Below are 13,507 nucleotides of genomic sequence, written 5' to 3'. Positions count from 1 at the left end.
TCCAGTGCCACTGCCATACACTAAAAATTAAATGCAAAGCTCAATTAGTACTCCAGAACACTGTCTATATTTTTAAAAATAAAAATACTGTTAACAAAGAATCTGGGAAAATAAACATTATTAGTTTAGCACAATAAAGATACCTGGATAGTCATTGCTACCATAAATTACAAACATTCTTTATTCCTATGATCAAAGTCTAGCTGAAGAGCTGAAATAGTATGCTTGAGGGATGGGCAAAGTTGGATCAAGGACCAAATTAAGAGGGCAAGTAATCTAAAGTGGAACCACAGCTTTCTAAAGCAAAATCCAGGAAATAGAACTTTTTATTAAATATGATTTTGAAACTATTTGGTCAAAACTCCCAAGTGATCTTTGCTAACTAGCATAAAGTAATTTTCACAAGCCATAATGAAAATCACAACCATTCATTTTATAAAGATTACTGAAGAACACAATCAGAAGAATTCTGTCACAGCGCAAATTCCTTCAGCATTTTATAAAATCAAGGGCTTCTTTTTTTAAAAAAAAACAGGTACCTTCCACAATCATATTTTTCTCAAATGGTATTACGTTACATGTTGAAAATCCCTCTGGTGAGTGCTTGAGTTCAAAACCCCCTGACTTGCTTCCATGGGGATGACCACCCTCCCCTGACTGTGACTGCAGGTCCAGTTAAGAGACAGCTGGAGAGACTACATCAAGGCAAAGGTACTGGACTGGATGGTTCAGCCCCAGAGTACTGAAGATCTGTGCAAGGCAGCTGTCTGGTATTTTGTAGCACCTTTACAATCTGAGTCTGAGTCAGGAAAAAATACCAGTGCTTTGGAAGACGTCCTGCTTGGTTCCTGTACCCAAGGCAGCAATTCCATCTGAACTTGACAACTACAGACCAATTGCCCTCACATCCCATGTGGTGAAGGTGCTGGAGAGGCCAATATAACACAATACTCAGGTCCTGTTGGAGTCTGCTCTACAGCTGCACTCAAAATGCAGTTCTGCATGGCAGTGTGTTCCTGTCCTTACAGCTCGCCGGTGGGCCACATTTTCAATATCTCCAGGAGCAGCCTGAAAACAAGTGCCTTCAGGGTGTGGCCTACTGCAGCCCTGTTTTCTCACTGGTGTTGCAAATGAAGTGTCACAGGAAGCCGGAACATGAAGACTGAGTGCAGCTGTCAGAGGCCTCTGCACTCAGGTGATCAGCACTCTCTTGATGGTGAGTGAGAGTTGACTGCCAATTCTCAAATTGGGGGAACTCTAAATAGAAATGGTAGTACAGACAAACTAACATTAAAAACTCTGTTTCCCTTCTCTTGTGGAAGGAGTGATTATCTCCCTTTCCCTTGTTAGTGAGGGAAATTGCCTGAGGGATGAACAATAGTTTCTGCTGGACTGTAGACCATGGTCTCTCTTTAGGGCTTTGCTGTTGCTTGCATGGTGAGTAGTGGGAGTGCTGATACTTTGTTAGAATAAGAGGGGGGGAGGGGAAGGGAGGATGCTTGACACTGCTTGAGTGTGGGTGGGCCAGGGGGCTTTGGATTTCTTACATTTTTCCTATCATTCATTCTGTAGGGTTTTTCTTCTATTTCAAGGAAGTCTGTGGAGTAAGAATTTCAGGTTGTATGTTGTATACATTCTCTGATATTAAATAGAACCATTGAAATTTCACAGAGCTGGATACCTGCCAATATAACAATACTCAAATTTCCTTGAGCTCTATGAGTGGAAGGGTGGAAAAAGAACCAGTTCATGTAGTGTTGTATTTCCAGAAGGCATTCAATAAGATACCACATAAGGCACAGATACCACCACAAAGGGTTAGAACTGATATGTTGACATAACACAGGATTGGCTAACAATAGTGGTGATAAATTTGGCAATCTATAACTAATTTGAGGTGGCTAAGCATTCAGATCAGAGTTAGGGCCTCAGCTATTTACAATCAACTTGGATGAATGGACCCAAGTGTCTGCCTGCCAAATTTGCCATTGATTGCAAAGAGGTAAGTGTGCAAGCTACGAGTAAAACATGAAAAGACCATGAGACATAGGAGCAGAATTAGGCCATCTGGCCCATCAAGTCTGCTGCCATTCAAATCATGGCTGAATCTTTTCTCTATCTCCTCAACCCCAGTTCCCAGCCTTCTCCCTATAACCTTTGATACCATGTCCAATCAAGAACCTATCAATCTGACCTTAAATACACCCAATGATCTGGCCTCCACAGCTGCATGTGGCAACAAATTCACCACCCTTTGGCTAAAGAAATTTCTCATCTGTTTTGAAATGGTACCCTTCTATCCTGAGGCTGTGCCCTCATCCTAGACTCTCCCACCATGAGAAATAACCTTACTACATCTACTGTCTAGGCCTTTCAACATTCCAAAGGTTTTAATGAGACCCCCCCCCTCCCCCATCCTTCTAAATTCTAGGGAGTACAGGCCCAGAGTCAAATGTTCCTCATATGATAACCCTTTCATTCCTGGAATCATCCTTGTGAACCTCCTCTGGACCCTCTCCAATGCCAGCACATCCCTTCTAAGATGAGGGGCCCAAAACTGTTCACAATACTCAAGGTGAGGCCTCACCAGTGCCTTATAAAGCCTCAGCATCACATCCCTGCTCTTGTATTCTAGACCTCTTGAAATTAATGCTAACATGGCATTTCCCTACCTCACTACCATAACCTACAAGTTAGTCTTCAGGCTGTTCTGCACAAGGACTCCCAATCCCTCTGCATCTCAGATTCTTGAATTTTCTGCCCGTTTAGAAAATAGTCCACGTTTATTTCTACTAACAGTGCACGACCATGCATTTTCCAGCATTCCATTTCAATTGCCACTTTCTTGCCTATTCTTCTAATCTGTCCAAGTTCTTCTGCATCCTACCCATTTCCTCAACACTACCTGCCCCTCCACCAATCTTCATATCATCTGCAAACTTGGCAACAAAGCCATTTATTCCATCATCCAAATCATTGATATACAGCACAAAAAGCGGTCCCAACATCGACCCCTGCAGAACACGAGTCACTGGCAGCCGACTAGAAAAGGATCCTTTCATGCCCACTTGCTGCCTCCTACCAATCAGCCAATGCTCTAACCATGTTAGTAGCTTTCCTGTAATACCATGGGCTCTTAATTGAGTAAGCAGCCTCATGTGGCACCTTATCAAAGGCCTTCTCAAAGTCCAAATATACAACATCCACTGCATCCCCTTTATCTATCCTACTCGTAATTCCTCAGAACTCCAACAGGTTTGTCAGGCAGGATTTTCCCCTGAAGGAAACCATGCTGACTTTGTACCATCTTGTCCTGTGTCACCAAGTACTCCATCACCTCATCCTTAACAATTGATTCTAACATCTTCCAACCACTGAGGTCAGGCTAACTGGTCTATAATTTCTTAAAGGGTAATGTTAGCAATTTTCCAGTCCTCTCGCACAATGCCAGAGTCCAATAATTTTTGAAAGATCATTTCTAATGCCACCATAATCTAATGCTACCTCCTTCAGAACTCTAGGGTGCAGTTCATCTGGTACGGGTGACTTGTGTACCTCAAATCTTTCAGCACCTTCTCTTGTAGCAGTAACTGCACCCACTTCTCTTCCTTCCCACACTACATCAGGCAAACTGATGCAAAATTCTCATTTAGTTCAGCAGCTATCTCCTTGTCCCCTGTTATTATTCCTCCTATCTCATTTTCTAGCAATCCTATATCCACTCCCATTTCAAGCAACACACAAAGTTGCTGGTGAATGCAACAGGCCAGGCAGCATCTCTAGGAAGAGGTACAGTCAACATTTCAGGCCAGGACTAACTGAAGGAAGAACTAGTAAAAGATTTGAAAGTGGGAGGGGGAAAACGATGGAGCCAAGAGCTGGACAGGTGATGCATTCACCAGCAATTTTGATGTGTGGCTTGAACTTCCAGCATCTGCAGAATTCATCATGTTTGTGTTTTTAAATCCACTCATTTCTCATCTTTAAGAATACTTGAAAAAACTTACTATCCACTTTGATATTTGCTAGCTTGCTTTCATATTTCATCTTTTCCTTCCTAATGATTTTAGTTGTTCTCTATAGGTGTTTTTTTTTTTTTTTTAATATTAAGGCTTCCCAATCCTCCATCTTCCCACTAATTTTTGCTTTGTTGTATGCCCTTTCTTTTGCTTTTACAATAGCTTTGACTTCCCTCGTCAGCCATGGTTGTACTATTTTACCATTTACGTATTTCTTTATTTTTGGAATACATGTCTTGCAGCTTCCTCATTTTTCCCCAGAAACACACACCATGGCTGCTCTGACATCCCTACCAGTAGCTCCTTCCAATTTACTTTGTCCAACTCCTCTCAAAACTGTAATTTCCCTTACACCCACTGCAAATCTACTACATCAGACTTATTTTCTATCAAATTTCAAGTTGAACATAATCATATTGTGATCACTGGTTCCAAAGGATTCTTTTACCTTAAGCTCCCTAATCACCTCTGCTTCATTACATAACACCCCTAGTAGGCTCAATGACAAACTGCTCTAAAAAGCTATCTCTTAGGCATTCAACAAACTCACTTGAGATCCATTACCAACTGATTTTCCCCAATCGACCTGTATGTTAAAATCTCCCTCAACCACCATAACATCACCCTTTTGACTCAACTTTTCTATTTCCTGTTGTAACCTGTGGTCCATATCCCAGCCACTACTGGAAGGTCCGTATACACAAAGATTCAACATCATCTGATCCTATGTCACATCTTTCTACTCATTTGATGCAATTCTTTACCAGTACAGCCACACCACACCCTCTACCCCACCTTCCTAGCCCTCCGATATAACATGTGACCTGGGATATTCAGCTCCCAACTACAACCATCCTTCAGCCACGATTCAGTGATGGCCACATCATACCTAGCAATCTGTAATATTGCAACAAGATCATCCACCTCATTTCTTGTACTACGTGCAATTAGATACATGTTGAGTACCATATTTGTTATCCTTTAACTCTGCATCACTAATGATTTAATACTCAGCCTGTAGGCTGCAACTAAGTCCTATCACCTGCCTGCCCTTCCTGACAATCTGACTATACACTATCTTCACTTCTTTTAAAAACCATCTGTCCTATCGTGAGTCCCTTCATTCCAGCTCCCACCACCCTGCCAAGTTAGTTTAAACCCTCTCCAACAGCCCAAACAAACCTGCCCATGAGAAAAGAGCTCCCACAATGATAGATAGATGAATCACATAGCAGATGGAGTATAATGGGGATGTGAAACTATTCATTTTTAAGAAAGACTCAGTCTTTCCTAAAAGTCTATTTATTATTGGCTGCCAGCCCCGATTAGGAGTTGATGATGCCATCGTCTACCTGCTGAACCATGTCTACGCCCACCTGGACAAGCCAGCGAGCACTGTGAGGGTCAGGTTTTTGACTTCTCCAGTGCATTCAACCATCCGCCCTGCTGGGGAGAAGCTGACAGCGATGCAGGTGGATACTTTCCTGGTGTCATGGATTCTTGATTACCTGACTGGCAGACCACAGTACATGTGCTTGCAACACTGTGTGTCCGACAGAGTGAACAGCAGCATGGGGCTCCACAGGGGACTGTCTTGTCTCCCTTTCTCTTCACCATTTACACCTCAGACTTCAACTACTGCACAGAATCTCGTTATCTTCAGAAGTTTTCAGATGATTCTGCCATAGCTGGATGCATCAGCAAGGGAGATGAGGCTGAGTACAGGGCTACGGTAGGAAACTGACACAAGGTGTGAGCAGAATTATCTGCAGCTTAATGTCTACAAGGGTCAGAGCCATCTATTTCCTGAGGAGACTGAGGTCCTTTAATATCTGCCAGATGATGCTGAGGATGTTCTACGAGTCTGTGGTGGCCAGTGCTATCATGTTTGCTTTGTGTGCTGGGGCAGCAGGCTGAAGGTAGCAGACACCAACAAAATCAACAACTCAGTCGTAAGGCCAGTGATGTTGTGGGGATGGAACTGGACTCTTGACGGTGACTCAAAAGAGGATGCTGTCCAAGTTGCATGCCATCTTGGACAATGTCTCCCAGCCACTACATAATGTACTGGGTGGGCACAGGAGTACATTCAGCCAGAGACTTATTCCACCAAGATGCAACAGAGTGTCATAGGAAATGATTCCTGCCTGTGGCCATCAAACTTTACAACTCCTCCCTTGGAGGGTCAGACACCCTGAGCCAATAGGCTGGTCCTGGACTTACTTCCTGGCATAGTTTACATGTTACTATTTAACTATTTGTGGTTTTCATTACTATTTAATTATTTATGGTGCAACTGTAATGAAAACCAATTTCCCCCAGGATGAATAAAGTATGACTATGACTTGTATAAGCTGTCAGATCTTAAAAGATAGACAGGTACATGGAGAAGAAAGATTTATTTGATAATGGGTCAAACGTAATTAAATAGACATTTCCCCTTTCCTTGGTCACCCGACAGCCATGTCTATAATCCCAACCACATCACAATCATTAATAACAATCCACTTTCAATTCATCCACTTTCTTAAAAATGCTCCTTGCAAAAACACACTAAGCCTTAAGGCTTTCTTTTACAATACTCTTGGCCTTCAGACAAAGTTGAAAAGTAGCCCATTTTGATTTTTGCTCTGGATTTGCCAGCCTGCCACTTCTGCTTTTTCCCCTCAATACTTTCTGCTTCTACCCTCATTTTACACCTGTCTCTCTGCACTTGTTCCCATCCCTCTGTTGTAACATAACCTCTCTCCAATTCTCTTGAATTTGATTCCCAACCTCCAATTCTAGTTTAAAGTCACCTCACCCTTGCAAATCTCCCCATCAGGATATTGGTCCCCCTACAATTGAAGTCCAACACATCCTTTGTGTACAGGTCACAACTGCACCAAAAGAAGTCCAATGATCCAAAAATTGGAATCCCTGCCCCAATCCCTCAGCCAGGCATTTATCCTCCACCCCATTTCATTCCTACTCTCACTGGTGTAGCACAAACAGTAATCCGGGGTGGGAGACCCGGCTCCGGGGGGGGGGGGGGGGGGTGGGAGACCCGGCTCCGGGGGGGGGGGGGGGGGGGGTGGGAGACCCGGCTCCGGGGGGGGGGGGGGGGGGGGTGGGAGACCCGGCTCCGGGGGGGGGGGGGGGGGTGGGAGACCCGGCTCCGGGGGGGGGGGGGGGGGGGGTGGGAGACCCGGCTCCGGGGGGGGGGGGGGGGGGGGTGGGAGACCCGGCTCCGGGGGGGGGGGGGGGGGGGGGTGGGAGACCCGGCTCCGGGGGGGGGGGGGGGTGGGAGACCCGGCTCCGGGGGGGGGGGGGGGGTGGGAGACCCGGCTCCGGGGGGGGGGGGGGGGTGGGAGACCCGGCTCCGGGGGGGGGGGGGGGGGGTGGGAGACCCGGCTCCGGGGGGGGGGGGGGGTGGGAGACCCGGCTCCGGGGGGGGGGGGGGGTGGGAGACCCGGCTCCGGGGGGGGGGGGGTGGGAGACCCGGCTCCGGGGGGGGGGGGGGTGGGAGACCAGAAACAGGAGGATGGAAGGCAGTGCAATCAGAGACAAATCCAACCTCAGACACCAGACAAGGTAATTTGATTGCAAGTAGTTTATTTGTCATTATAGCAAATTCCATCTTATCAGTACTGCAGCTGCTCAAAATCTCCAATCTCAGTGCAATACCAGAAATTGCTACAGCCCTGCCACGTAGTGTTAGGCACTCACTTAATGTGCCCAACACCTCTGCACAATTTTAAATTCCTGCAACATGCTGCTGGAGGAAGTGGTGCAAGCACCTGCAACCATGACTTTTAAGGGGCATCTTGGCAGGACACTGACTATGTGCTGTTTAGTTCAGCTAGCTTATGCTGAGAGGCATTAATCATGTGAATTGTCAGAGGCTTTCCCCCCCCCCCCAGAGCTGAAATAGTTGCCACATTATGACACAGCTTCAAGGTACTTCAGAGTCCATACAGCAGATGTCAGGCAAGTTATTGGTTTTCTCTAAACAAATCATCTACTTGTGAGTGCATGTAATGGGCTGCTTGCAGCAGTGGAGGTGGATATTGGAGTCTTTTAACCAACTTGGATAGGTATGTGGAGTTTTGAAAAATAGGGCTCTGGGTAAACCTAGTAATTTCCTAAGGTAGCAGTATGTTCAGCACAACTTTGTTGGCTGAAGGGCCTGTATTGTGCTGCAGGTTTTGTATTCGACTGACATCATGGTCCATGTGGACAGTAGCCAAAGGGACCATTTCAAATCCAACTGACAAGGGGTGAATAGAGAAGACTTATAATATAGGCAATGAATTCAAGTTTATCCAAGTGCAAGATCAAACTTTAATTAACTCTGGTCCAGTCCACAGATAAAGTCAAAAATGCATTCTTCAGCAATGCACAACCTGAGTCAAGGTCCAGCAATGACAAGTAAATTCTCATATTCCTGATGTGTTTAAGGTTGTTGCTGATGGAAATCTAACACCAGAACCAGTCTGCAATGCTGATTTTTATTCTTTATGTAGAACCTATAGAAGTTAAATAGAAATACAATGTACTGTGGTGGCCAATTAGGGAAAGGGGAGGTAGAAGACCTGGGTGTCATTATACACCAGTCATTGGAAGTGGGCATGCAGGTACAGCAGGCAGTGAAAAAGGCAAATGGTATGCTGGCATTTATAGCAAGAGGATTTGAGTACAGGAGCAGGGAGGTACAACTGCAGTTGTACAAGGCCTTGGTGAGACCACACCTGGAGTATTATGTGCAGTTTTGGTCCCCTAATCTGAGGAAAGACATCCTTGCCATAGAGGGAGTACAAAGGTGGTTCACCAGTGATTCCTGGGATGGCAGGACTTTTGTATGATGGAAGGCTGGATGAACTAGGCTTTTTCTTGTTGGAATTTAGAAGATTGAGGGGGGATCTGATTGAAATGTACAAAATCCTGAAGGGATTGGACAGGCTAGATGCAGGAAGATTGTTCTGTATGTTAGGGAAGTCCAGATTGAGGGGGTCACAGTTTGAGGGTAAAGGGGAAGCCTTTTAGGACTGAGATTAGGAAATACTTCTTCAGAGTGGTGAATCTGTGGAATTCTCTGCCACAGGAAACAGTTGAGGCCAGTTCATTGGCTATATTTGAGTTAGATATGGCCCTTGTGGCTAAAGGGATCAGGGGGTATGGAGGGAAGGCTGGCACAGGGTTCTGAGTTAGATGATCAGCCATCATCATACTGATGAGCAGTGCAGGCTCAAGAGCCAAATGGCCTACTCCTGCACCTATTTTCTATGTTTCTATGTAACCTTTTAATCAAAACAGCATCATAGATGGAGAATGAAAGCCTGCCACTGTTTGTAGGTCAACAGCTGATTCAGACATTCTCCCAATGTTTGTTATCCTGCACAGATTGTTTCTATAGCAGTAAATTATTGCATACCATCAATGTAAAGTACATACAGGACTGTACCAGTGCACACAAATTCAGATTTGGACATACTGGCAATCCCCAAGCTATTTGATTATATATTCCAAAACCTGAAGAAATCTGAAATCTGTAACTTCTAGCCCCAAACATTTCAGTTAAGTGGTACTCAATCAGTCACAATTTTAGTAGTACAGGTTATGTGCTTAACTGCCTTACCTTCTGCACCACCTTAAAAGTTTCATTTTCATTTGCTCCACTGACAGGCAAAATTGGATTTTCATCGCACTGCATTTTACAAGCTGTCTCCTGTGAAGACTTTTCACTGACTGCCATCTGGCTGTATAGAGGATGTTACCTCCAAATCAATATTCTGATGTTACCAAGTTTGGTGCTTCCATCTTCCCACCCGAGCCATTCCTTTAATAAATAAAAGGAGTTAAGATCCAAGCTGAAGTACATTCAAATTCAAACCTCATGCTTAAGAAATTTCCCCAATTTAATAGATACTGTATTTACTCTTATTCCTCTAAGTTCCAAGGTCAGAATATGTTTTCATATCAAGCTGTTGAAGTAAATTTTACTATTGAAGTACACATCACCATATACAGATTTATTTTCTTGTGGGCATAGTTAAGAAATCTATAGAATAGTAACTATTACAGAATCAATAAACTGCTCAACTGGAGTGTTCAACCAGAGTGCAAAAGGCAACAAACTGGGCAAATGCAGGGACAAGACAAATATAAATATCAGGAATATGAGATGAGAAGTCTTAGTGCAAGTCCATCAATTGTGGGCACATTTCAATAATAAGGCAAATTGTCCCTTGTTCAAGAGCCAGATGGTTGATGGATAGTAACTGTTCCCAAACCTGGTGGTGAGTCCCAAGACTCTTGCACTTTCTTCCTGATGGCAGCAATGAGATGAGAGCATGTCTTGCCTCTGATGGATGCTGCTTTCCTGCAACATCATTTCTTATAGATGTGCTCAATGGTTGGGAGGCTTTACTAGTGAAGGATGGGGTATATCCACTTTATAGAATTTTCTGTTTAAGGGCATTAGTTTCCATACCAGACTGATACAACTAGTCAATATACTCACCACTGTACACCTATAGAAATTTGTCACAGAATCTGCTACTCCCAAGTAGAGGTGCTGCTGCACTTTTCATAATTGCCCTTACATGCTGGGCCCCAGGACAGGTGCTCTGAAATAGTAACACCTAGGAATTTAAAGTTACTAACCCCCTCTACCTCTGACCCTCCAATGAGGACTGGCTCAGACCTCTGGCTTCCTCCTGAAGTCTAATTAGTTCCTTGGTCTTGCCAACGTTGAATGAGATTGTTCCTATGACGACTCAGCCAGATTTTGTTTCCCTCTATGCTGATTCATCACCACCTTTGACAGTGGTACAATGGTGGTATCATCAGCATTATAGCTGTGCTTAGCCACAGTCATAGGGGTAGAGTGAATAGAGCAGGGGCTAAGCACACACCCTTGTGCTGCACCTTTACTGATTGAGACTGGAGATGTTGACAAACCAAAATGACTGGGGTCTACAACTGAAGAAACCCAGGATCCAACTGCACAAGGAGGCATTGAGGCCAAAATTAGTTTTGAGTGGATAATGGTATTGAATGCTAAGTCTATAGTTGATAAAGAGCATCTTGATGTATGCATCTTTGTTGTCAGATGTTCCAGGGTGAAGTGAAGAGCCAGAGATGTAATTTGTTGTGGACCTATAGCTCTGGTAGGCAAATTGGACCATATCTAAGCCACTTCTCATACACAAGTTGCTATTTCATCAACCTCTCAAGACACCATCACTGACTATGGGTGATGGTCACTGGGACAATCACCAGTCCTTAGACACTCATAATTGAAGCCTGCCTGAAGCAGATGGGTACCACACATTACAGAAGCCAGAGGTTGAAGTTCTCAGTGAACACCAGCCAATTGATCAGTACAGGTCTTTAGTACATGGCTGGGTATGTCATCTGGGCCAGATGCTTTTCATACATTCACCCTCCTGAAGGCAACTCACATGTTGGCTTCAAAGACTCATAGAACCCCCTTGTGAATACATATTCCCCACATCAATGAATCCATAACCACAAATGACCCTCTACTAGTACCCCAAATAATTATGAAACCAAAATATCAATTCTTATTCCAAAGAGTGAAACCAGAAGTGCTATGTCAATAGAATTCAGATTGAGATTTATTTATATTAGACTCCAATACTTACATACACAGCAAAAACTTCTTCACTTTCTCAAATTGCCATCAATTTTGTTTGCAAATCTTTATCTCTGGAATCATTTTCTACCAGCCTAGTGCAACATTGACTGCAGAATTTTGGCAACTACTATCTCACACCTTGAGCATGGGGTTGGGGAGAGAAGGGGTAACATGAGACACAGCAGAGGCATTTCTTTGCAAGGTATATCAGCCCTATAGACTGGAAGGGGGCAGGACTGAAGTAGAAGGGTAAAGTATGCAACAGAAGAGTGAGGGATAGGAGGGGGTGAAAACAAGCTCAGAAGGGTAGGGGAAACAAGCACAGGATGATAGAGGATGCACATGAGGGAGTGTGGGGGACAATAGCTATGCCAATAAGAGGAAGGATGCAAGAGGTGTGTGGAGAGTACAAGAGATAGTAGGAAGAGTGGGAGTTGTTGAGGAGAGATGTGGGAGTTGGTGGGGGACAAGCAACACAATGTGCTGGAGGAACTCAGGTCTGGTCTAGAAGGCAGAGGAGATCCATAGAGGTGGGGACGCAGGCCCGTTGGGTGGGGGAACAAGCAGAACTGTGGGGGAGAGGAAGTAGGGCCATGGAGGAAGCGGGGAGGACCATGGAGGGGGTGAGGGGAAGTCCGTGGAGGTTTGGGGGAAGTGGGAGGGGTCCATGGAGGGTGGGAGATTTGTGGAAGGGAGAGATTTGTAGCGGGGAAAGATTTGTGGGGGGGACGGAGATCTGCGGAGGAAGGCTGGCTGTAGAGTGTTGGGAGGGCAAGGAGAATGCGGAGCGATTGGGGAGATTGTGGCGGTGGAGGAAGCTGTTAAATGGGGGACGCGAGGGGTATGTGGAGGGGGGAACCGTGTGTGAAATGGCGGCGGGAGAGTCGCGATGGAAGAACGGAGAACGCGGCGTCATCACGTGCGCGAGCCGACGCGGGTACCACGCGCGGGTTCCGCAAGGCCGCGGCAGCGCTGCGGTCACGGGTGACGGGTCACGGGTGGCGGGGCGCTTTGGCCACGGTCGGAGCCAGCTGCACCCTCAGCCCCTTAATACAGGATTCGCTCACATCCCGCGGGGAATGCCTTCACTGAGATTCGTGCCGAGGGGGAAGTTGGGCGGAATCAAAATTGTGACTGACCTGTACCGGAGAGCCCGGCTGGATGCAGGAGTTACCCAGGGATGCTTCTCCCTCCGCCGTGTTCAGGGGACTGACTTCGCTCTCCCCGCTTCTGCTGCTCGGCTTCGTTTTCCCGTTGGCCAATCTACTTTCAGTTTTCACTTTCGAAGTGTCATTTCCGCAAAATCAGATGGTTTCACGCCGACACAATATTAGTTGCAAATAAATGAAAATCCCGGCGACATCTGTGGCGGCAGCGGGGGGGAAACAAAGTTAATGTTCAGAACTACAACTTTTTTCAACTTTGCATCTTGTTCTACAAATTTCAACACGGGTGCGCCTTGGCTGCATTCCACACGCATTTTAAGTACTGCGATAATGACTTCTTTATACTTCGATTTTTTTCAATTTCTGTTTAACATACCTCAATAGATCACAATTAAACTCCTGAAGAACTAAAGATCACAATTAAAACTTAATACTCGGAACCCTTCCAGCTAGATAAGGGCGCCGAAGAACCACACATTATAAACTTGCAGCTGGAGGGAAGCTACAGACCAGACGACTTAACATTAATCGTAAAGGAAATATTAACTGAAAGGTCAAAGTAAATTTATTACCAGGGTACATTCAGTGTATGTTTCATATACAACACTGACATTTACTTTCTTCTACTGTGAAGGCCTGGAAGAAAAACAGAATTAATAAAAACCACACCAAAGCAAAAT

At 45.1% G+C, this 13,507-nt stretch overlaps 1 protein-coding gene across 2 annotated transcripts in view; it reads right to left on the bottom strand.

The window, feature by feature from the left end:
- The window catches only part of LOC140187150 (E3 ubiquitin-protein ligase rnf213-alpha-like), a 225,481-nt gene extending 212,553 nt beyond the window's left edge, over window positions 1-12,928 (bottom strand). The window contains exons 1-2 of one of the 2 annotated variants that reach the window (XM_072242138.1): window positions 12,801-12,928; window positions 9,637-9,837 (exon numbers count right to left, since the gene is read on the bottom strand). In XM_072242138.1, coding sequence (XP_072098239.1) covers window positions 9,637-9,753 — 117 coding nt within the window. In that variant the 5' untranslated portion in view covers window positions 9,754-9,837; window positions 12,801-12,928. Of the gene's footprint in view, window positions 1-9,636; window positions 9,838-11,668; window positions 12,521-12,800 lie in introns of those variants that run through there. The other variant, XM_072242139.1, reaches the window with a different exon arrangement.
- Between the last annotated feature and the right edge of the window lie 579 nt (window positions 12,929-13,507).

Source organism: Mobula birostris, chromosome 24 (assembly GCF_030028105.1).
Source record: "Mobula birostris isolate sMobBir1 chromosome 24, sMobBir1.hap1, whole genome shotgun sequence".
In the NCBI taxonomy this organism is placed as follows: Eukaryota; Metazoa; Chordata; class Chondrichthyes; order Myliobatiformes; family Myliobatidae; genus Mobula; species Mobula birostris.
The sequence above is the reverse complement of the archived record's forward strand: the minus strand, read 5'-3'. Positions and strand labels throughout refer to the sequence as shown.